The sequence below is a fragment of the Dendrobates tinctorius genome, unplaced genomic scaffold (assembly GCF_039654945.1).
Source record: "Dendrobates tinctorius isolate UK_male_01 unplaced genomic scaffold, ASM3965494v1 ptg000129l, whole genome shotgun sequence".
NCBI lineage: Eukaryota > Metazoa > Chordata > Amphibia > Anura > Dendrobatidae > Dendrobates > Dendrobates tinctorius.
Window position 1 is genome coordinate 43,099,376 of NW_027361797.1, and position 26,508 is coordinate 43,125,883.

General features: G+C 43.2%; 1 protein-coding gene across 1 annotated transcript in view; it reads left to right on the forward strand.

Moving 5' to 3' along the window:
- The window catches only part of DNAH3 (dynein axonemal heavy chain 3), a 389,800-nt gene that overhangs the window by 252,610 nt on the left and 110,682 nt on the right, over positions 1 to 26,508 (forward strand). Inside the window, exons 36-41 of the mRNA XM_073543189.1 lie at positions 3,464 to 3,705; positions 4,655 to 4,755; positions 4,865 to 4,970; positions 8,789 to 8,918; positions 15,390 to 15,626; positions 21,382 to 21,485. Of these exons, the coding sequence (XP_073399290.1) occupies positions 3,464 to 3,705; positions 4,655 to 4,755; positions 4,865 to 4,970; positions 8,789 to 8,918; positions 15,390 to 15,626; positions 21,382 to 21,485 (920 nt within the window). The remainder of the gene's footprint in view (positions 1 to 3,463; positions 3,706 to 4,654; positions 4,756 to 4,864; positions 4,971 to 8,788; positions 8,919 to 15,389; positions 15,627 to 21,381; positions 21,486 to 26,508) is intronic.

A 26,508-nucleotide genomic window follows, 5' to 3' on the forward strand; every position in this document is an offset into this window, starting at 1 on the left:
TTCTGATTTGCTGTGTCTATAACCTCATGTCCAGGGCATTGCAGTAGCTTAGGTATCCAAGGTTACGACCATTAGCAATTAGCTAACTGTCACTATATTTGTGGTCGTAACCATGGATATCTAAGCTACTGCAATGCCCTGGACATTGGGTAAGCGACATAGCAAATCAGGAGAACTATACTACATTTTTAATTAAAGATAATGGCTGATGATATTATTATTATTATTATTATTATTATTACACCCACCACATATTGGAATAGGATCTTGTAAATGAGAATATCACTTTAACCTAATCATTTTATTTTGGATGATGAATTTACCATGGGTATTTAACTTTTTTCCTGAGCCCCAAAACATGCTTAGGTTATTGTTTTGTTTTATGTTGATATATGGTGTAGTATTCCCATCCGATTTTGGTCTATATAATAAATATCTGCAAATCTGACTGTATACTGACCCAGAGGAGGCCACAGACGGAAGAGGGCCCCTATAAAAGAACAGTACATGGGCTCTTTACAGTCCAGTAGCTCATTATAATGCATACTTCCACCTGTTTTGGAAGTAGACATGGCCCTCTTACCTCTTTGGCCCCTGTGGGGCTGCACAGATTGTACCAATGGTGTGTTGTTATGATTGAGTAACCGTAGGAGGCAAAAATAGAAATGCTAGCTAAGTCCAGAAAACCAGAGAAGTTGGCAGCTATCGGATTGCAGACCCCTGAACCTATCAACACAACTAGCAGTAGCCGTGGGGGGCTCCTACGATGCCCTAGGCCCCTCGATCACAGCCAGAGGACTACATAGCCTAAAGACAGAAAGGGAAATCTAAACTGCCCCAGAGCAGACCCCAAAGTAAAAGGCAGCCCCCCACATATAATGACGGTGAAGCAAGAAGAAAGAACAAAACACAGACAGAAAGATAGACTGAGCAAAGATGGGGCCCACGCTAGCTTAGATAGGAAAGGACAGGAAGGCTGCTGTCTGCAATCCATGAAAAACCCTATGAAAATAAGAGCCATCAAACTGACAGTAAAAAAGGCCCTGAAGACGCTAGGCTTCAAAAAAGCTATGTCAGTACTCAGGAATATTCTGAAGACAGAGCAACAGGCAAAAGGAGATTCTGCTCACCCCAGCAGGGAATGGCACAATCCAGAAAAGCAAGGAAAACAAAACACTAATGCAAAAAGGCAAAGCATAAATCTTAGCTTTAGATGAGCAGGAATCAGACTGGTTTCCTAGTAGTCCACAGAGAAATCACCCGCAGGCCAGAAGGGCGTCGGCAGCCTTATATCCAGTCATTAACTCCACTCAGCCAGTCATCATCATCAGCCCCAGGTGTTTGACAATCAGGCTCACTACCTTTCTTCACCGGAAGAGGGAGTTCCTCGGGCCTCAGTAGTGAAAATGAACTCACAACAGTGTGTCTGCCTCTGCACTGACCCTATTATAGTCAATGGCCCCATTCAGATGAACTATTTTGAAATTGAACAAATACAGAGTTAGAATAAGTCACAGAAGGCAATTGGATTCTGATTTCTCGAGCAAAATTGCCAATTGAAGTCAATTTAAACAAGAAAGAATTGGATGATAATTTCATGCTCTTTTGTTTACCATAAATTGGGTCTAACTGAAGAATCGATGGGCTGAGACGAGAGAAGAGCATTTTTTTTAATTCAAAAGGGATGAGAAAATCATACAGTACAGTGTATAAGGATCATAAAACTGACCTAATACTAATAAAGGGATGAAAAGCTCATACAAATTGGTTATCAAGGCGCACAATTTTTTGAGAATGGAAATTGGTCGATTTTCAAAACTCCAGTCTGAATTATGGCCCATATACACATGAAATAGCTGTTGACCAAAAGATCATTTGGCCGACAACTATCTTTCCTGACTTTGCCGTACACAAGAAAGCTCAGCAGAGCACTTCTGTGTTCTCTATGAGTGAGCCACTGCCAGGCTTCTCTGGCAGTGGCTTATCTTGGGAAGAATAAAAGGATCGGCCATTGGGAATCCAACAGGCCGGATCCTTCCCTCACCTACATCATCTGTCAGGTAATATTTAGAGGTGTACCTTGAAGCCTCTGGGTCCTAATGCAAAATCTGGAACGTGTGCCACTTAAAATACTGCTATCGTCTTATATGGTAGAGGGGCATAGAAACTGTTACCTCTGCACTCCCTATAGCTATGCCATCATGGGACAGTAACTGTCCTGGTGCTGAAACCTACACAGATTGTTGAAATGAAGGGGCAAAAGCACATAAGTGGTACTATCCTCAGATAGGCTCGGTCCAGATGTTGAGACCCTCACCAGTTACTAAAAAATTGGAGCAGATGCAGTCAGCTGAGCACTGGTCTCATAGGGTACATGCGGTTAACTGAAGATGGATATGTAGGCTTGATCCCGTCTTCAGCTAAGGGTTTGCTCACATTTATCAGGAGTGTCTGCCCAGTAGTTCTACGTCTGTGCCAAACACAACCGATAAAATGATGCACATCAGTAGCTGAACAAAGCAATGCTGCTTATAATAGTTTTTAAAGGGAATCTATGACCAGGTTTTTGCTACCTCATCTGAAAGCAGCACAATGTAGGAAAAGAGACCCTGAGTCCAGCGATGTATCTCTTAGTTTACTGGGTGCAGCAGATGTGACACAATCAGAGTTCTTAAATGCAGCATGTAGCAAAGCTCAGAAAGCTAACCCTGCCCACTCTGCAGCTTTCTATGTACATGGTCTATTGATAGTAAGTTGCTTATCAGAGGAGGGGACGTGGTCAGACTAGGGCTCAAGTGCACTGTTTTCCGGGCAGTGGTAATCTCTTCTTGGTGATAAAACATTCATTGTATTGAAACAATAGCACACAGCCCAATAAGTGATACATCCCTGAAATCTGTGTCTATGCCCCTATCTCATGTTGTCCTCAGATTACATAGCAAAAACCTCCTGACAGATTCCTTTTAAGGGTTTGGATGCCAGAATTTATCCAATAGCAAATAATGGGGTCAGTTCTGGCATCAGTTTATCTGTGGCTTTTTTGTATACTACACTGAAGGAAACAAAACTATTTGGCCTCATATTCAGTATGTGAACACATATCTGAAGGAAGAGCAGATTGCTTTCTGCCCGTCTTTTCAGCAAGAAGTGAGAGTCTCAGCACTTAGATCCCCATAATGAAAACTTTTGACATGCCTCTATCACCTGTTAAAGGGTTGTTCCACAACATTAATATTGACAGGATAGGTCATCAATATCAGATCACTGGAGGGCCGACGGCGCGCACCCCCGCTCAATGCCAGCAGCAGGTGGATGTACGCAGTTTTACAGCTGAACAGCACTACTTAGTGGCCACTGCTAGGAACTGCAGATCTGCTCGTTTATTTGAATAGGTTGTAAATTTCATTGCTGTGGAACAACCCTTTAAATATTCTGGGTGACATTATTTTTTGCCGTTTACCAGCTAAATCAATGGGTGAGTTTGCTGTGGAATTCAGAGTGATCAATCCAAAAGCCATCACCATGGGTCAGCTGTATGGATGCTTTGACCCTGTGAGTCACGAGTGGACGGATGGAGTATTGGCGACCACCTTCAGAGAGCAGGCATCTTCTACTACAGATGATAGGAAGTGGATCGTATTTGACGGCCCAGTCGACGCTGTTTGGATAGAGAATATGAACACGGTCCTGGACGACAATAAGAAGGTAATGAGATCTTTATTCTAATTTCCTGTCTGGTGTGACATCATTAGATTACCCCTCTGTCGTTATTATTGATGTGTGACTTCTAAGACGTAGTTCACATTGGAATCATTCATCCACAATCCATGAATTTACCTTGGGCATCTATAATATAACGCTAGGAGCGTCAGCCTTTATAGACTGCGCAAGCGTGACGCGCCTGCGCAGTCTGGACCCCACAGTTATGCATCCGGGGATGAGGAGTGTGGCCCAGGAGATCGCGATATGCGTAAGCACTGAACGCAGACCGCGATCTCCGGCACAACAACTTACCAATCCGGTATTGCTGCGGGGTCTCGCCGTGATGTCAGGAAAGGGCGGGTTGTGGCGCCGGAATCGGCGCCTGCAGTCCGCGCTTTCCAGCGCCATTTTGTTGAAGACACACTGCAGTGTCTTCAACAAAATGGCACCGGAAAGCACGGACTGCGCAGACGCCAATTTCGGCGGCACAATCCCGCCCTCTCCTGACATCACGGTATTTCCGCCCACCATCAAAATGGCGCTGGACAACGCGGACTGCGCAGGCGCTGATTCCGGTGCCACAGTGTCCCCCTGCCCCCTCTGCTGACGCCCACACTTCGCCGCCATTTTAAAAACACAAGAATTCTGCACCACACAGTGCCTCCGGTCTCTGTCTTAAAAAAAACCATCAATTTGTACTATACATAGACATAAATAGTACACACATATCTAGAAGTGCCAGGATGGAGACCATATACCAGTATAAATGCTCGCCACCCGGGTGCAGAACGGGTTCAATAGCTAGCTGAATTATAATGATAGCACGTGCTTTTATGATTATTGAGGGACAGTCGGAAGAGCGAGGAAGGGAATTAAAAGTAGTGGTTTTGTGGTTTGTGAAGAACGGTCGATATGTGATAATTGGCACCATGCCCGCTTTCCTCCCCTTCAGCTGTGCTTGATGAGCGGTGAAATCATTCAGATGAACTCAAAGATGAGCTTAATTTTTGAGCCCGCTGACTTGGAGCAAGCTTCTCCGGCAACCGTGAGCAGGTAATTGGATTTTGCTTCCAACGGTCAGGTCGGTGCAGTCTCTGTCTTATTTGCACAGCGTGTTGTCATCCTTTTGTTTGCTGGAGGGTGTTGTGTTTTTCTCACCCAGGTGTGGGATGATCTATATGGAGCCCCACCAGCTTGGATGGAATCCTTTGAAAGATTCCTACATGAGCGCTCTGCCGGAGCATCTGATGAGCGAGCACATGGAATTGGTAAGAGCATGAATGACTCAAGATGAAATAAGAACACCATGAGCGAATTCTGTATTTCTGGTTGTCAAGAATCCAGTTACCGTAGCTTCGCTGTTTTATATTCTGTTTAGAGGTATATTCCCAGGATCTTACATTATGTCCTCACTGTAAAGTAAAGATTTTGTCTCTAAATATATCACATTTTAAAAAATTCATCATATGAGATTCTCCTTCTCCTCCTGAAAATAGTGAAAGCCCAGGAAATGTTAACCCCTTGCTGCTACTGGATCCATCCTCCATTGGTTCTTTACTCTCCTGTAAAGAAAATTTTGTTCTTCCGCGTCCCCTATATTCACTATCCACCGCTCAGCTGCATCTGACAGTCCCCTATATTCACTATGCTCCGCTCAGCTGCATTTGACACAGTCCCCTATATTCACTATGCACCGCTCAGCTGCATTTGACACAGTCCCCTATATTCACTATGCAACGCTCAGCTGCAGCTGTCACAGTCCCCTATATTCACTATGCAACGCTCAGCTGCATCTGACAGTCCCCTATATTCACTATGCAACGCTCAGCTGCATCTGACACAGTCCCCTATATTCACTATGCAACGCTCAGCTGCATCTGACACAGTCCCCTATATTCACTATCCACCGCTCAGCTGCATCTGACAGTCCCCTATATTCACTATGCACCGCTCAGCTGCAGCTGTCACAGTCCCCTATATTCACTATGCACCGCTCAGCTGTATCTGACAGTCCCCTATATTCACTATGCACCGCTCAGCTGCATCTGACAGTCCCCTATATTTACTATGCACCGCTCAGCTGCAGGTGTCACAGTCCCCTATATTCACTATGCAATGCTCAGCTGCAGCTGTCACAGACCCCTATATTCACTATCCACCGCTCAGCTGCATCTGATAGTCCCCTATATTCACTATGCACCGCTCAGCTGCAGCTGTCACAGTCCCCTATATTCACTATGCACCGCTCAGCTGCATTTGACACAGTCCCCTATATTCACTATGAACCGCTCAGCTGTATCTGACAGTCCCCTATATTCACTATGCACCGCTCAGCTGCATCTGACAGTCCCCTATATTTACTATGCACCGCTCAGCTGCAGGTGTCACAGTCCCCTATATTCACTATGCAATGCTCAGCTGCAGCTGTCACAGACCCCTATATTCACTATCCACCGCTCAGCTGCATCTGATAGTCCCCTATATTCACTATGCACCGCTCAGCTGCAGCTGTCACAGTCCCCTATATTCACTATGCACCGCTCAGCTGTATCTGACAGTCCCCTATATTCACTGTGCACCGCTCAGCTGCATCTGACAGTCCCCTATATTCACTATGCACCGCTCAGCTGCAGCTGTCACAGTCCCCTATATTCACTATGCTCCGCTCAGCTGCAGCTGTCACAGTCCCCTATATTCACTATGAACCGCTCAGCTGTATCTGACAGTCCCCTATATTCACTATGCACCACTCAGCTGCATCTGATAGTCCCCTATATTCACTATGCACCGCTCAGCTGTATCTGACAGTCCCCTATATTCACTGTGCACCGCTCAGCTGCATCTGACAGTCCCCTATATTCACTATGCAATGCTCAGCTGCAGCTGTCACAGTCCCCTATATTCACTATGCTCCACTCAGCTGCAGCTGTCACAGTCCCCTATATTCACTATGCACCGCTCAGCTGCATCTGACAGTCCCCTATATTCACTATGCACCGCTCAGCTGCAGCTGTCACAGTCCCCTATATTCACTATCCACCGCTCAGCTGCATCCGACAGTCCCCTATATTCACTATGCACCGCTCAGCTGCATCTGACAGTCCCCTATATTCACTATGCACCACTCAGCTTCATCTGACAGTCCCCTATATTCACTATGCACCGCTCAGCTGCATCTGACAGTCCCCTATATTCACTATGCACCGCTCAGCTGCATCTGACAGTCCCCTATATTCACTATGCACCGCTCAGCTGCAGCTGTCACAGTCCCCTATATTCACTATGCACCTCTCAGCTGCATCTGACAGTCCCCTATATTCACTATGCACCGCTCAGCTGCAGCTGTCACAGTCCCCTATATTCACTATGCACCGCTCAGCTGCATCTGACAGTCCCCTATATTCACTATGCACCGCTCAGCTGCAGCTGTCACAGTCCCCTATATTCACTATGCACCGCTCAGCTGCAGCTGTCACAGTCCCCTATATTCACTATGCACCGCTCAGCTGCATCTGACAGTCCCCTATATTCACTATGCACCGCTCAGCTGCAGCTGTCACAGTCCCCTATATTCACATATGGGTCACTCACTTACCCCTGCCTTCTCTATGGTTTTCATTAGCTCTGTCTCACAAGTTGTAGATGTAGAATTTACCTTTTTATTGTTTTTTCCACCATAACAAGGAAACTCCGTACGTTCCAGGTTGCGTTTATATCTGCGTCATTTTAGTGTTCTGCCTCATTCCCCGTCACTAGTGTTTGTAATTCTCCTCAATAGTGATCTCAGTTCTGATATATGTGTACATCAAGGAACAATGAACAGATCCATTTTTTCAGTGGAGCTGGTAGATGCCGTGAAGGTCATGCTGTCAGAAGGGCTGACACTCTGAGATCAGCCATGTGTTTTATTTATGATCACATCAGATTAGTGCCGAAAATGAAGGCGGACACACGTAGCGTCGTCTGACACCGGCCCCGCTCTCTATAACAATACCAAGTCAGAAGAAAAGATTACATTTCCCTGTATACGGTATATCTACACATATGTAGACTTCATATACTATTGGGTCAGTGTACTGATAGACTTCTTACCTTTCTGTTCTTTGGCTTGCCTAGACCCCACACGGTAGGTATATCACAGTATTTGGGGATTTCCTGCCCTGTTCCATGTTTCTATGCTCAAAAAGTGTTAAGAGACGATATGAATGAAAAGCAGATGTGATGTGACACATGATTGACCGTACTCTAGGAAATGGCTAGGTTTACCTCCACATGGGGCAAAGCGGCAGTTCCCAGCCCTATCCTGTATCTAAACACCCCGGGTGAGGCTTATTGACCGGTCGGGACTGGCCCACTGGACTGGTGGAGGACAATAATGGACTCTAAAGCTCCAGTAGATGACAACCCCACTTACAGTTGACTTAGGAACCAATCACTTGCATCCAGGATATTTTTCTATAAAGTCATTTTTAAGATTATAGAAATTAATACTAAAAAAATTGTCACAAAAAGGCATTTAACAGATTATTTAAATAAAAGAAAAACTTATCCCCTGTCTGACTGCTGGGACTCCTTGTGATTTCAAAAACTGGGTTCTGGAATCCAGAGAATGGTGGCGCAGAGCCCCGTATTATGTGGAGAAGAGGTGCGCATTCTTGGCCTCCACTCCATTCATTGTCTTTGGGACTGTCGGAGAAAGCTGAGTGCTGTACTATGTCATTTCCAGCAGTCATGTCTTTGGGACTGTCGGAGAAAGCTGAGTGCTGTACTATGTCATTTCCAGCAGTCCCATAGACAATGAATGGAGCAGAGGCTAAAAATGCGCACCTCTTCTCCATATAATACGGAGCTCTGCACAGCAGCATTCTCGTCATTTCATTTATTCCACTTTATAAAAATAAGAATTCTGTATGCGATGTTCTTTTTGTGCAGACTTGTAATCACTCCCTGAATCTGACAGGTACAAAGGAGAGTGTTCCCTGTTCTATGATGTATCGTAAAGGATTGCCGGGTTATTTTAGTCGATTCTCCTTTTTTTAGTGATGCCAATTTCAAGCTTTTGTCTTGTGCTTTATTTTACTTTTAGATTAATGACATGTTTAACTGGCTTGTTCAGCCATGCCTGAATTTTATCCGTCTGGAATGTAAATTTCTGGTGCAGACTTCTCCCATCCACCTGACATACAGCATGATGAGGCTTTACACCTGCTTGATCGGTACCGTTCTTCATTTTCATTCTTGCGCAGAATTTAATTTTAAGTCTGAGGCTGTGTGCACACGCTGCGGATTAGGTGCGGAATCATCCGCGCGGATTTTGTAAAATCCGCAGGTGAAACCGCAGGTCAAAATACCTGCGGTTTTACCTGCGTATTGCTCTGCGGTTTTGCCCTGCGGTTTGCCATCTCCTCAGTGGAGGAGATGGCAAACCGCAGCGGAATCCGCAGAAAGAATTGACATGTCAATTCTTTCTGCGGATTGAAAACCGCAGATAATCCGCGCGGAAAGTTCCGCACCGTCTGCACTGCGTTTTTTGATTCCCATAGGGAATCATGGTACTGTACAACGCAGCAGAAACTGCTGCGGGTCCGCAGCGGCCAAAACCGCTGCGGAACCGCAGCAAAATCCGCAGCGTGTGCACACAGCCTGATAGTGTGAATTACTTATGACATATCAGTCCACATACTGGATATGTAATAGCCATTACTTTATGCTTAATTTTATTACCAAATTTGTGTGTGTATATATGTATGTATGTATGTATGTATGTGTGTATATATATATATATATATATATATATATATATATACATACAGTGGGGAAAAAAAGTATTTAGTCAGTCAGCAATAGTGCAAGTTCCACCACTTAAAAAGATGAGAGGCGTCTGTAATTTACATCATAGGTAGACCTCAACTATGGGAGACAAACTGAGAAAAAAAAATCCAGAAAATCACATTGTCTGTTTTTTTTTCATTTTATTTTCATATTATGGTGGAAAATAAGTATTTGGTCAGAAACAAAATTTCATCTCAATACTTTGTGATATATCCTTTGTTGGCAATGACAGAGGTCAAACGTTTTCTGTAAGTCTTCACAAGGTTGCCACACACTGTTGTTGGTATGTTGGCCCATTCCTCCATGCAGATCTCCTCTAGAGCAGTGATGTTTTTGGCTTTTCGCTTGGCAACACAGACTTTCAACTCCCTCCAAAGGTTTTCTATAGGGTTGAGATCTGGAGACTGGCTAGGCCACTCCAGGACCTTGAAATGCTTCTTACGAAGCCACTCCTTCGTTGCCCTGGCGGTGTGCTTTGGATCATCGTCATGTTGAAAGACCCAGCCACGTTTCATCTTCAATGCCCTTGCTGATGGAAGGAGGTTTGCACTCAAAATCTCACGATACATGGCCCCATTCATTCTTTCATGTACCCGGATCAGTCGTCCTGGCCCCTTTGCAGAGAAACAGCCCCAAAGCATGATGTTTCCACCACCATGCTTTACAGTAGGTATGGTGTTTGATGGATGCAACTCAGTATTCTTTTTCCTCCAAACACGACAAGTTGTGTTTCTACCAAACAGTTCCAGTTTGGTTTCATCAGACCATAGGACATTCTCCCAAAACTCCTCTGGATCATCCAAATGCTCTCTAGCAAACTTCAGACGGGCCCGGACATGTACAGGCTTAAGCAGTGGGACACGTCTGGCACTGCAGGATCTGAGTTCATGGTGGCGTAGTGTGTTACTTATGGTAGGCCTTGTTACATTGGTCCCAGCTCTCTGCAGTTCATTCACTAGGTCCCCCCGCGTGGTTCTGGGATTTTTGCTCACCGTTCTTGTGATCATTCTGACCCCACGGGGTGGGATTTTGCGTGGAGCACCAGATCGAGGGAGATTATCAGTGGTCTTGTATGTCTTCCATTTTCTAATTATTGCTCCCACAGTTGATTTCTTCACTCCAAGCTGGTTGGCTATTGCAGATTCAGTCTTCCCAGCCTGGTGCAGGGCTACAATTTTGTTTCTGGTGTCCTTTGACAGCTCTTTGGTCTTCACCATAGTGGAGTTTGGAGTCAGACTGTTTGAGGGTGTGCACAGGTGTCTTTTTATACTGATAACAAGTTTAAACAGGTGCCATTACTACAGGTAATGAGTGGAGGAAAGAGGAGACTCTTAAAGAAAAGTTACAGGTCTGTGAGAGCCAGAAATCTTGATTGCTTGTTTCTGACCAAATACTTATTTTCCACCATAATATGCAAATAAAATGAAAAAAAAACAGACAATGTCATTTTCTGGATTTTTTTTTCTCAGTTTGTCTCCCATAGTTGAGGTCTACCTATGATGTAAATTACAGACGCCTCTCATCTTTTTAAGTGGTGGAACTTGCACTATTGCTGACTGACTAAATACTTTTTTTCCCCACTGTATATATTTATAATGTCTGCATATATATTAAAAAGAGATAAAGTGCAAAATATTAATTATATTTGAACAATCAGTTTTTCAAGTTGGTGAATAAGAAGCGGGGTCTTTTTTAGTTTAAAAAGTCACGTTTGGCAAAATGTTTTAAAAAAATGCGTCTTTTTAGCTGGCGTACATGAAACCACTCCAAGGAGGTACTGGAGTACAGTTGTGCCAAATTTTGCGACTTTTATTTTTGGTAAAAAAAAAAGAAGAAAAGTCGCATTTCATGAATCAGTCTAAACCATCTGTAAAAGTCGCAGACATAAAAACATCAAAATCAAAAAAACTAACTGAACCACAAAAGACAACTTAACAAAAAAGGCCCCAAATCGTTTGATGAATGTGTCGTAAATCAAAAAAGTCACTAATTTAGCTGTTATTCACGCCAAAAAAGCTGACGGAAATGCAATAAATGAGTAATATGGCGGTTCAGAGTCCACGCTGCTGCCCAAGGTTCAAAATTCGGATCACGCACAAAGGTGCGGTTATGTCAACGCGTTTCTGGGTTTTCAAACCTCTCCTCCATCAGGACCAAACCACGATTCTTCATTGGGACTGTAATGATGAATCGGCGCCCTTTGACTTTCTGCTCAGTTTCTCCTTTGAAAACTTTACTTCATGCTATGGAGAAGAGAGTTCCTCCATTTTTACACACTTCAGTGTCATGACCCGTTTGATGTTTCAGCTTGCACTTCTTGTACGCCTCCCGTGATTGCCAAGGGAGCCTTAGTTAAAAAAAAATCAACATACTGTAACTTTGAAGATTTGTACCATTTTGGTTTATTTTCTAGCAGCATGATAAAAGAAAATCAGCCAGAGCGAGACAGAATGTGCAATCAATAGATAACAAATGGAGAGATTCTTCTATTTTTTTTTTTTTGTTCCAGTGAAATAATGGCCCAGTAGACTATTTCTGACCTGGATTATTGCGTTGTGTACAAGCCACAGTCAGGCCGCGTGCACACAATGAGTATTTGATGAGTTTTTTACCTCAGTATTTGTAAGCCAAAACCAGGAGTGGGTGATAAATACAGAAGTGCTGGTCAGTATTTGGTCAGTTTTTTACCTCAGTATTTGTAAGCCAAAACCAGGAATGGGTGCGAAATACAGAAGTGCGGATGTGTTTCTATTAGGCCATGTTCATACTGTCAGTATTTGGTCAGTTTTTTACCTCAGTATTTGTAAGCCAAAACCAGGAATGGGTGATAAATACAGAAGTGGTGACGTGTTTCTATTAGGCCATGTTCACCCGGTCAGTATTTGGTCAGTTTTTTACCTCAGTATCTGTAAGCCAAAACCAGGAATGGGTGATAAATACAGAAGTGGTGAAGTGTTTCTATTAGGCCACGTTCACACGGTCAGTATTTGGTCAGTTTTTTACATCAGTATGTGTAAGCCAAAACCAGGAGTGGAAAAATCAGAGGAAAAGTATATTATTAACTCATCACCACTTCTGTATTTTTCACCCACTCCTGGTTTTGTCTGACACACACTGAGGTAAAAAAAAGTCACCGAATACTGAATATTTGAACGTTGCCTTGTAGAAAAAAAATGACTAGAAGCTGTCGTGTGTAAGGCAGAGGTAACACATGCCAATTTTTCTACTGTCTCGCTGTGTACGTTGGTCCACACAAGTTTGTAGTATCCATCAGATATCAAAACCACAAGCGTATTTCAAAGGGTTGTCTAAAAAAAAAAGCAAGAATAGGCAATAAATGTATGATCGCTGGTGGTCCCCCGCTGACCACAAGAATAGAGCAATGGTCATCCATGTTCACTACATTGCATGCAATGTCCATGGCACTGACAGAAGACCTAGGACCCCCATTCCATTTTCATGAAAAGTGGGGTTTCCGGTGATTGGACCTACATTAATTAACTCTTGTATGGATGGGTGATGTTTTTTCATGAGCTAAAACTTTTTCAGTTGGAAATTGCTCTTTGTCTGTCTACTATGTACTTTCAGTACGGCCCCTATACATGGTAGGTAAAAGTTGTCAGAACCAGGCGACCATCTGATGTGTATGGAGGCTTCCTAAGAAATGGACTGTAAGAATCCTTTAGGTCTTAGGAGAGATAAGCCACTATCAGAGTCTGCCTTACAGTATGGCATACTCCTCTTTCCCCATTGGAAGCACATGAGTGCTCGGTCAAGCAATGATATGTATGGAGAGAGTCGTTTGGCCAAACGATAACACGTGTACGGCTATCTTTACAGATCTAATATATAAAGCTCAATGTGTGTGTGTATGTCCGGGATTGGCATCCGCACCGTCGCAGCTACAGCCACAAAATTTGGCACAGTCACACGTCTGCACCCCGAGAGCATCATAGGCTATGTTGTGAGGCGAAATTTTAACCCTGCGCGTTCCAATTCACCAAACAATTTTGCCCCTATCTGCATAATGGGGAAAAAGTGAAAGGAAAAGTGTTGGAGGCAAAATGACAGCTGCCAGATGAGAACAAGGGGGACTTAAAGAATAAGAGCGATGGCGCCAAACAGTATATACCGTACAGTTGCTAAGGTGGGGCCCTGACATGGGATCCTCACCACACACGGGATATGAACACACACACAAAATGCGCCACACACTACCACGTGCTTCAACACATATACCACCCTCAGCACACATTTCACCACACATACACCAACCTCGCCACATAAAAGTCGAAACACAAAAGTCGCCACTCAAAACTCGCCACGCTGTCCCAGAGCTGTTTAAAAGATGAAACCTGAGCTGTGATTGGTTGCTATCAGCAACAGTTTTCTTTGTAGACAGTTGTGGTAACTGAGGCCTATTATTCTTATCATTTCTATGGTGTTATCATAGTTCTGTAAAGCTGGAAATAACACAATTTATTACCATGCCAACACAGACCACCCTCTGACACAGACTGCAGGGGGAGCCCAGTATCACACAGGATAGGATTAGATACATGGCTCAGCAGTCAGTATCACACAGGAGAGGATTAGATACACGGCTCAGCAGTCAGTATCACACAGGAGAGGATTAGATACACGGCTCAGCAGTCAGTATCACACAGGAGAGGATTAGATACACAGCTCAGCAGTCAGTATCACACAGGATAGGATTAGATACACAGCTCAGCAGTCAGTATCACACAGGATAGGAATAGATACATGGCTCAGCAGTCAGTATCACACAGGATAGGAATAGATACATGGCTCAGCAGACAGTATCACACAGGATAGGATTAGATACACAGCTCAGCACACAGTATCACACAAGATAGGTTTAGATACACGGCTCAGCAGTCAGTATCACACAGAATGGTATTAGATACATGGCTCAGCAGACAGTATCACACAGGATAAGATTAGATGCATGGTTTTTATGTGCAATATAATCATTATAGTTTATTATAACTAACCACAGTTGGCTACTATGCCCAGGCAACGCCGGGCTCTTCAGCTAGTACATAAGAAATACCCCTACTGCTGTATCATTTAATCCAATAGATTAATCATTCAGTCCCCCCTCCAGTCGTACAATTTACATTATTGTCGGCAGCAGATCCCCAATTTTCAGAAGAAGATGTGCTGCCGACTGTCATTAAGCCTGCACAAGAGATGTGATTAATGACGCAGAAGCTAATCGATGGGTAGGTTTACTCTTAGACTCTACTGGACTATGTGTTCACACTACTGTGTCGCCAGATCTTCAATTTTACAAAGTTTCACTCATTGTAGTGTAACACTATGGACCCGATTCATTCTTTGCGGCTTTTTTGAAGTGACATTTTTTTTTGTCTTGTAGTGGTCCTTGAAGTTTTTCAAAATTCTGCACGTGGTTTATGGACTAGGCTGTTTAATGTTTTTGTCTTACCATTTTTTCAACTTTTTACAGCAAAATGTTTCACCATCAGCTAAAATATCACAACTAGTGTTGAGCAAGCGTCACTTGAGTGGGCATCGGGGTACTCGTGTACGCATTGACTATCGCTTGAGCGCCATGCTCGAGTACCCGCCCTGCATGTTTCAGGGCTGTAAGGCAGCCAATAAATATGTAGGGATTGCAAAAAAATGTGAACATTAAAAGAAGAATTTGGCGAATAAACAGGCTAAAAATACCAAAAACTAGACAAAAATGCAGTCATGAATTGGGCCCTATATGTTTTACACTCTAGACACCCACATGTGACTTGGGTGCTGCTTTGTAGCTCTCTGTAATATCAACGTCTTTCTTAACTTATGTTTTTTTTATGTTGCAGATGATATAATCCGGTCTGAAGAGGAGGGCAGAGAGCCCCTGTCCAGCCAGCAGATAACACTGTGGTTACAAGGACTTTTCCTGTTTGCTTTGGTTTGGACTATTGGAGGAACCATAAATGGAGACAGTAGAAGGAAATTTGATGTCTTCTACCGCAACCTACTAATGGGGATGGACGACCAGAACCCTCGACCCAAAAGTGTTAAATTAACAAAAAATAATGTGTTTCCTGAGCGAGGTAGTCTTTTTGTTTGGTGAAAGTCATGTTATACATTTAAATATAGAATAAATATCCCTGGACACGTACTATAGGGGCAATTAAAATATGATATACCATATATACTCCTGTATAAGCTGACCTGAGAATAAGCTGAGGCACCAAATTTTGCCACAAAAAACTTGGAAAACTTATTGACTCAAGTATAAGCCTGGTATGCATTGTGCCCTCATCCCCATCCTGGTATGCATGGTTCCTCATCCCCATCCTGGTATGCATGGTTCCTCATCCCCATCCTGGTATGCAGCATCTCGTTCCAGTGCCAACAGCTCCTGCGGCCGAGCAATCACGTGTCCCCGCTCATTAACGGAATGAATATTCACCACTCTCCATGCCTATGGGAGTGGAGAGAGGTGAATATTCACTACCTTAATGAGCGCAGACCCGTGAGAGCCCGGCCGCTGCTGTAAGCTGGCGTCTGCGGCTGTAACTGTGCGCGCTATAAGAGAAATGAATATTCATTGCCAGTGCAGTGAATATTAATTTCTCTTTAGCAGCAGGCACAGGCTTTAGCCGCAGCCACCGGCTCCTGCTTCCTGTGACCCACCGCTCCCCCTCCCCTGCCGTCTTCAGGGACAATGACTCGTGAATAAGCTGAGGGGGGCGTTTTCAGAAGAAAAAAATGCTGAAAAACTCGGCTTATACACGAGTATATACAGTAAGCATTATTTTATTGTAGCTAAAAGAATAGAGGAGACTTGTCATGTCATTGTACAATGAGTGTAAACCAAACGTGCCAACTTTAGCAGGGTAGCTATGATGCTAGTCACTACTCATGGATAAGCCGGGAGGCTGGGTAATCAAGAAGTCTGAGATCAAAAGCCAAGAGAGTATGTTAAAGACAGAGGGGTGAGACAAAGGCATAGTCAGGACACAATCCAAGGTCGATATGCCAAGAAGGTAGCGGATAACGACAAAAGGGCTAGGCAAACGGATGGTGAAGACAAATCCTAGGTTGAGCAGCAAAGTTCAGAATACCAGACAAGGAGCACAGAGGAAACACACACCTTATTGGCAAAGCTACAACTGGCAGCAATCTAAGGAAGAGAGACGGTTAAATAGTCAGATAATTACTCTGGCCATGAGACCCATGGATGAAGCCATGGCACACCCAGGTCCTGATTGGACTGCTAAAATATCACTACAGATGGTGATGGCTCAACACACCTTAGCATCCAATTTGATGGCTGAGCTGTGCATCCCCATACTGACAGCTCAGCACTCCCCATTCCTAGATTGGATGGCAGAACTGTCATTCACTGCGTCCAAATACTCAGATAGGAGGAATCATGACAGTGGCATCCAGGAAATGGGCAACTTTGTGACAAGCCTTTAGAAATTTTTGGTTGTAGCCACACCTCACTTACCACCTCTCTAAGCCTCAGTCAGTGCCTCCATGAGACACCACAGCACACACTTGTAGAATTGCTGATTTTTGGAAGGATTCAGGCAGTTTTGTCAGTTCCCTGCTGATGCTGCTTGGAGTCCAATATTCTGGGAGGGTCGGAAACCAGGGCTGTGGAGACGGTAAGCCACAGTTGCTACTCCGACTCCTGGATTTTATCAGGCTCCGGCTCCGACTCCGGCTCCGACTCCTTCATAAATGGCCAATTCATAACAACAAATTTACTGTTGTAAAATATTAAACATCGTGCTTATTCAGTTTCTCACCATCATATAAGTAATCAGACCACTTAGAGCAAAAACTACATTTATTAGAATACAATTAGAATATAGCAAATAACGTTTATAAACTTTTCTAAACTGTAAGTAAATATGCAATAAACACTTTTATGCAGTTAATAAGAAGAAATCTATAAATTTGTCCTCAGAAAAAGTATTGCCTCTGTCAGATCCTCCTTCATGGATGCCCTCAAATCTGATCTAATTATTTTGAGAGCAGAGAACAATCTCTCTACACTAACTTGTGTTGGTGGCAAAGCAGTAACCACTCGGGCAACATCTCTGACAATGTCAGGATACAGAGGAATCGCTTGTTGCACTGTTATTTTTGATGAACGGTCAAATTTCTCAATTTCTTTTAGTGCACATGAAAAATTCTGCTGAAATGTACTGGCTGTGTTCCTTGATGGGGATGACTCTTCTTCTATGCGGGAACGCTTTGCACGGTCCTTGTGATCCAAATATTTTTCGAAATTAAATTCTTCATCAGTTGATGATGAGGGTGAAGATGTGGCAGGACGACCAAATTCTTCTTGTTCCTCCTGACTGTTCTGCAACCCTTTCATCCTTACTGCTATTTCAAACAGAGCTTCTTTTCCTTTACTTAGCTGTTGATCATCTAGAAGAATCCGATGCATTGGGTCTACATAAACAGCTGCCAAAAGAATGTTATTTTGTAATAGTAGCTCCTCTCTCCGTTTCATTGATGTAGCAATGCCACTTGCAATTAACCCTCCTCTTTGGGACAGGTGAAACATCAGGTTCTTCCACTCCTTTAAGAAAATACCTGGAGTTAAGTCCTCTGCTTGTAATTTTTTAGTCACTGTAAATGGGTGCTCTAGCAATTTTTCCAGCTCAGTCACCTGATTCCACTGACTTTCATTTAGCGTCAGTTGAGGGTTAGCCATGTCTACAAGAAAGGTTTTCAGTTCAACCAAGCGCTGAATCATTAAGTAAGTACTGCCCCATCGTGTGGCTTGATCAATAATTGCCCCTTTTCCAGCACGTCTCTTCAAAATTGAGTCAACTTTAGGGATTCTGGCAACAGTAGCCAATTTTCTCACCTTGCCAATCAGTGCAGCAGCATGTCCTTCTTGCAGACTGTCTCTTATAGCGAGCTGTAGCGTATGCACAACACAGCGCATGTGATGAATGAAAGAACATATTGACACAGTTTCAACAAGATCATCTAAACTATCATGTTGCTGTTCATCTGAAGCAACTTCAGTTTGCTCCTCAGTTACAATACTGTGTTCCTCTATTTCAAACATTTCTGTGTCTGTGGACCCAGAATGTTCTTCTAGCTGCTGGTCACCATCATTACTCTAATTCATTAGCTTAATAGTACTTATCATATTTGAAGCATTGTCAGTTACGACAGAAAGAACTTGCTCTTTTTTAAGTTCATAGTCTTGCAGAACCTTTTCCACCAAGACCTGGAGAAACTCACTGGTGTGATGAGCTTTGGTGTCTTTTACTGCCAATGTCTTGGTAACTATTTCATTTTTGTCACAAACAAATCGGACATTGATGGCAAAATAGTTCACTCTGTGACGTGTGCAGGCATCCATTTTAAGAAACAGAAAGCGTCCCTTGAGAGTTTTTTTTAAGTTCTTCCTTTTGTTTAAAAGCTTCTTCGATTACTAATTTTCTAATACTCTCTTTCTCCAGAGAAACACCAAGCTTGCGGGCCATTTCCCCATTCAGACACATAAAAACTGGTCGTGAAAATAATGAAATAGGCACACTATCCTTTACAACAAGCTCTATGATCTGTTTTTTAAATGTATCTACTGTCATTGTCACAGTAACTTTGTCACTGACAAAATATCTTGCAACTGATGGCTGCAAAGTTCTCTGCTCCTTTGTTTGGCTGGAAGAGCTGGGCACTGGTTCATTGGTTTGGATGCAGTCTTTCTCATCCACTGCTTTCAGTACTTCTGGATGAAAGCGCTGTTAATGTCTCTTTAGATTAGAAGCTCTGGTAGGAGCATTTTTATCTTTGCCTGAATATGCACTCATATGCACTTCACAGCATTTGTTTTCGTCTGGATCATTTGTCATACACTGACAGACATAATGTTTTCTATCTTGAGTGATGGTGAAATGTTCAAATACAGCTGATGTAATGTGATGCTTCTTTGACATTCTCAGGTTTTTAATTCTGCATTCACAATCCAAATGACAATTGTTTTTCCTAAAAACAATTGTACAAAATTATTGCCAGGTCGTACAACTGATATAGTGGTCAGTAATACTGTTATTATTCCTCATGTACTCACAGTTAACTGATGCAAAGTTTGTTGAAAGGATAATACTTCTTACAGTCTTCCTCTTCTGAGTAGCAGGCAGCTGTGAGATGCTTGGAAGACGCACACCTAGTATGATCTAGTCTAGAGGAGGAGCTTTACTACTAAGAATTTGCAACACATTTTCACTTTCAGTTTCATACATTGTAAGTAGGGGGGTTGGGGCAGCATGAGGTTAACCAAGTATAAGATTAGATAAGGGCAGTGGAGAACAGTGACACACAAGAAGTAAGAAATGTCTCTATCTCCAGCAGAACTGCTTATCACTGTTGTTCATAGTTTGATCGAACATATATATTTGAGTAGCATTTATAAAATTCATATGAAAGTTCAATTATGAAATATTAATACATTTTTTTTAAAGCTGGAGTCGGTACATTTCTACCGACTCCGACTCCAACCAAAACTAACTCCGACTCCGACTCCACAGCCCTGTCAGAAACTATGGTGTAAAGTAACTAAAGCTAATGGAATTCTACCTTAAGTTCTCTATCTCCAATATCCAAACGTGCCTCCCTCAATGTTTGGTGCTCTGTGCGGATAAGGAGATGAGGAGGTTGGACTTGACCTGGATCCACCCCAGCTAATGGATCAGCTGCTTCGGATAATCCTCCACCGATGGTGAAAACAGCGTGCCGGCCGGTCACGTTTGCGAATAATTAAATTTCGCTATTCAAACCATATGGTTTTAAAGAATTTAATGAAAAATCCATTTGCTTTCTCTTCTTGACATATTATAAATAAAATTTCCTCCACTCCAATGTTCTTTGGAGAGAAGGAAAGATGTATATCTTTGTACCGTGTTTAGCCAGTTCATAGAAAAATATTTAGAATTGAGAGTCCTCAGTGGCTGATACCTTTTAATGGCTAACTGAAAAGATGGTAACACAATGCAAGCTTTCGAGACTACTCAGTAGTGTTGAGCGAGTATACTCGTTTCTCTGGTTTTCCTGAGCATGCTCGGGTGTCCTCCAAGTATTTTAGCGTGCTCGGAGATTTAGTTTTCTTCGTCTTATCTGCGTGATTTTCGACTGCTTGACAGGCTGAATACATGTGTGGAATGCCTGTTTGTTAGGGAATTCCCACATGTATTCAGCCTGTCTACAAGTCGCAAATCATGCAGCTGAGACGACGAAAACTAAATCTCCGAGCACGCCAAAATACTCGGAGGACACCCAAGCATGCTCGGGAAAACCCGAGCAACGAGTATACTCGCTCATAACTATTACTCAGGTCTCTTCATCAGGCATAGATTAATACACCATCTGAGGAAATATGTGACTCTTCAGATTTTGTATTAGTCAATGCCTGATGAAGAGACCTGAGTAGTCTCGAAAGCTTGCAATTTGTTACCATCTTTTCAGTTAGCCATTAAAAGGTATCAACCACTGAGGACTCTCAATTCTAAATATTTTTCTTTGGAGAGGAGGAACTTTGATTTATAATATATTGAGGAGGATATAGGGAGGTGGAAATTTTACAGCCGATCATAAGTGGTGTTTTCTGCACTGTCATGCACGTGACAGCACGACAAACACCCGGTCTTCCTGGTGAAGTCCGTGTTTGGTGTTCGTGCCCGAACAGTAGGAGTTTGGTACAGACACCAAACTTTACTGTTCAGGTTCGCCCATCTCTAATAATTAAATCCCACAAACTATTGAGGCTTTATAGCACTATGCGACGCTCAATAAAGGTATGGAGTTAATTATCCTTCTGATCTGCAGGTACCGTATATGACTTTTATTTCCACAAACATTCCAGCGGACAGTGGAATACATGGACTGATTATATTACCAAAGAGGAAATGACAATTTCTCCTACCGCAAAGGTAAAAATATACCTTCAATTTATTACAGATGTGTTGCATGCACGCCACTCAGGATATGAGGGTGATGCAAAGGAAAATGAGTTCTTGTTGGAACCCTGGGAAAATCTTACTCAGGGCGACCATTAATTAGAATTCTTCACAGTAGAGAGGAGGTAACTGTTTACAGGCACACAGCTATGACACGGTGCTAAGCTGGAGTTGGTCACAGGGGTTTTATTTATTTTCATCACACAGAATCACTTCTCTTCATGCAATGCTTCATCAACATATACGAGTATATGAAAGTCTCTTCGCAGATAACTTCGATTCACACACAGTTTTTCAACCTAAGCAGAACTGTACCTTGCTCATGCAGTGAGCTGGGGGGGAGGGGATGAGTCCGGTGCTGTACCTCTCTCACTTCCATCTTGAGGTTATAAAGATGCTTCCTGGCTGTCCTGACTGCTTCTATGATTACAGCATTCGCTTCCCAGGAAGAACAGGTCTACACAGCTTGTCTGATTTCAGTATGACAACTCTCTAGCACACACCTTAGGCTAAGTGCACACGTATCGGAAGTCTCGCGGAAATTACCGCGAGAATTCCGGAATTCCAGTCCGCGGGAAAATCGCATTTTAAATACCCGCGATTTTCCCGCGGAAAAACTAGCATTTTGCAAGCGTAATTAGCTTGCAAAATGCTAGCGTTTTCCCAGCGATCTGTAGCATCGCTTGGAGAACTGATTGACAGGTTGGTCACACTCGTCAAACATAGTGTTTGATGAGTGTGACCAACTTTTTACTACTGAGGCCGCCTATGCAGCATCAGTAGTAAAATATAGAATGTAAAAAAAAATAAAAAATGGTGTTATTCTTACCCTCCGACGTCCCGCTCATCCGTTCCCAGTAATCCTTTGCGAAAATGCCCGCGATGACGTCAGTTTTCGCGGGATCGCGACGTCTCGCAGTAATTCGCGATGACGTCGCGCGAATGACCGCGAGACTTCGCGATCCCGCGAGAACGGACGTCATCGCGAGCATTTTCGCAAAGGATTACTGGGACCGGAGCGTGGAGAGAGGCGGGAAGGCTGCGCGGGACGTCGGAGGGTGATAATAACAATATTTTTTATTTTAAATTCTATTTTTTACAGGGATATGGTACCCAAAGCCCGGAGGACAGTCTCCTCTCCTCCGGACCGTGGGTACCATCCGCAATTGTTCTGCTTACTTTCCGCATGGTGTGCACAGCCACATGCAGGAAGTAAGCGGAACAATGCATTCCTATGGGTGCGGGATCGCCGCGATTCCGCAAATTAATGAGCATGCTGCGGTTTTTACCGCGAAGCGATTCCGCCGCCGTAAAAACCGCAGCATTAGCACAGCATTGCGGAATCCCATAGGAATGCATGGGATGCTTATTTTTCGCGGCAAAATCGCGCGGTTAAAACTGCCGCGGAAACGCTAAAAAAATGCAACGTGTGAACTCAGCCTTACTCTTGGATGTCCCAGACACAATAACAACTTTCCCTGTATACCCTGGGGCTGAGCTAACCACTGTGTCTGCTATAACCATTTAACCCTTATAGTTGCTGGATGATTCTAAATCAACAGTGCAGCTTCTATCTGTCACAGATGCCAAGATTAATGAATCTTCATGTATGTGATAAAAAAGGAACTGGAAGATACACGCGGTCTGGCCCTCCATGTGATGGGTACACAGGTCATCCTTTGCCAATTAAAGATGGGCATTTCAGGTTGCCTGATTTACTGGGAACTTCATCTTCCAGAAAGGAAAGATCCATTTTTGTATTGTAATGGGCACCTACGGAAGAATTGTATATGCATTGCTGATAACGTGCCGAACATAGACAACTCCTATAAAGATGGTATTCAGGTTCCTATCTTCAGGAGCACAGCGTTGCTCCCAATTCCTGTTTTCCTGTTTGCCAAGGGTTGGGGTGGTGCCCTCCTGATGATTTGGGCAGCATAACTGAGCTGCTGGCTCAAAACTATGCGCTCCTCCCAGCTGCTTCTGTCTGCAGCATCCGAGGCGGAAAAATGGTAGCGATCCAGACAGCTTCAGAACAGCGATTGCAAGCTGTGTTGTAAATAGCTTTCAATCGCACCCACCCTGCCTAGGAAACCACCTCTGGGGCGACCGGTAACTTTATCAGCTGTCTGCAAATTCTAGATTTAAAAATTCCTCTATTCTTATAAGCAGAGAGGTTTTTTAATGTAAAGTAAATTGCACAGTTGCTTGTTTTTACAAATACTTTAATAAAATGAGACAACCCCATTAACATCACCATTAATACATACATATATCCTTCTCCTTAGTTACAGTTCAACCTATCATTAATGTGTACTGTTACAGGGGTATTCCCATCTCCAAGATCCCATCCCAACATATAGTAGGTGAAATATTAATAATATTAGCAAATACCCCAAAGTAGAAAAATAGTATAGTTCTTCAGATTCACTATATTGCTCACTGATATAGTGACAGCTAGTTGCTAGTGGTTGTAACCATGGATACCTAAACTACTGCAATGTCTCACATGAGGTAAGCAACACAGCGAATCTGAAGAACTATACTACATTTGTAATTGCACAAACAAGAGGACGGATCCAACAAATACAACTAAGGGTCATATGTAAAATTGCTTTATTGTGATGAAGGCAAGGTACAAGCATGACATGCTATACAGCCAAAAAAGGTAATAAAAACAACAAAATAGGGACACAAGGACCCATGTGGCCAATGCTGCACTGAATAATACGTATAGTTACATAGTCAATGGTAAATCTTGCTCACTATCATAAATGATTGCCAATGCTACACTAAATGACACATATGTTTACATAGGCAATGGTATATATTGCTAACTATCATAAATAATTGCCAATACTGCACTAAATAGCGCCTATGATTACATAGTAGTGATATATATATATATATATATATATATATATATATATATTGCTCAAAGAGCAAAGGCAACCAACGATAACAAGTTAAAGATAAAAATAAATAAGGTAGCCATTAGTAGGTGCACAAATAGCAAGCTAGATGATAGTGAACCAGGCAACAATCAAAGATATAGTTAGGTATGGACATAATAATTTACCTGAACAAAATAGCAGCTGGCAGATGGAAGAACAGGGGTCCCAGTGTCCGCCCCAACGCGCGTTTCGGAACACCTTCGTCAGGGGGCGCTTAAAATAGTATGAACAGCGCTGTTTAAGTAGCGGGCATAAACCGGAAGTAGAACTGACGTCAGAACCGGAAGTGGTCATGCGTTCCTATAGTAATGCATTCACAACCACGTGTGTAATAAAAGAATGAAAACAGAAGATGACAAGCCAATGTCTGAGGGACGCCCACATCCACCCGGCATGAAATCAATGAGGTATGGCGCCAAGAACACGCGGGGCCCCGCGTGACTGAACGCACATAGCTCATGACGTCAGCACAGGAAGCACAGTGGGAGTTCACACAGGCGCAGAGGGACACTGAGGGAAACGCCGCCATATTGGAAGCTGGCAAACATGCCCAATTTTGCATGGGATACTAGAAGCAACTGCCGGTATATAAGGACACAATGCTGCACATTAGTTATATGGCTAGGGCTACCAATGCTTAATAAAAAAGCTCTAAATAAACCAAACAGCAGTACTAAAACTATTATAATATAGATAAATAGCATAGAATAATGTGCATAAATGTATCCAAAAGAAGGGGGCACAAACACTCATAAATATATGAGATGAAAGAATTATGACCACATATCAATTAGGAAAATGTATATAAGGATGGCACAATCAACATGTCTACAATGGCAACGTAACCACAAAATAATTCCGTGGCCACATTACCACATCTCCATGGTAAAAATGACACGGTAGACAACCAGGCCCGGATTGGCAATATAACCAACCGGGCATTTTCTCGCTGGGCTGCTGTCACGTGGGCCGCCCGATCATCTGGCCGCTTGCCAGCTGCTGCGGCCACTGTGGCTCCTGCCGCCGGCCCTCTGCGGGCACGGCGGTGATAGTTTCAAGTTCCTCCCGCACTGCAGGGAGATAAGCCGCCACGCCCCCCATCCTCGCCTTAGCATGAGATGAATTTTAGTCCCAGTCCGGCCCTGTAGACAACATACATAACATATATAAGGAATACACAAATATTGAAGAACACACTTTAAGATTAATATATCAGGAGGAATTAAGGATCCATAACAACATGTGGACATGTCCCTGAACCGGCAACCACATCAAGGAAGCATACGTTCACACGAGTAGATTCATCCGGGAATCCATAGGTGAATCAGGAACAATCTGTGCATTAATACCAGCGATCCATCAGTGGACACACAAAAGGAAACGACCATTTGCTGACACCTCAGTGAAGGGAAGGAACTTCATGTCAATGGATCACACACCAACTGATCCATCCGAATGCCCGCAGAAGACATAGACAGCTAGAAAATATAAAAAATATAAAATCAGAAAAAGAACTAGAAGCTGTACAACAAAGGGACTCCACAACTCCTATTCTAAAAAAGGGGCAAAACTTAGACTCTCATTTAACCCGTGGGGATGCACAGTTTTCAACGTCCAAATCCAACGAGCCTCAAGACGTGCCAATTTGGTTGATAACTTTCCTCCCCTAATGTTGACATCAATAGCATCAATACCTCTAAATTTAATCAAACTGCCATTACTACCATGGCAAAGTTTAAAATGTCGAGGGATTGTCTTTAGGGAGGATATGTCCACCTGGCCAACTGACGCCTCAATACCCAAGACATGCTCACGCACACGTACCTTCAACTGACGAGAAGTGAGGCCTACATAAATAAGTCCACACGGGCAAGTTGCATGATAGATAACATACCTGGTATCACAGGGAATAGATTTCTTAATATTAAAAATCTTGCCACTGGAGTCAGAGAAGGTAGTGGCGCGAACAATACTTGGGCAAGCCACGCAGTGACTACATGGATAGCAGCCAGGCCGCATAGGTCTACTATCAAGAAATGTGG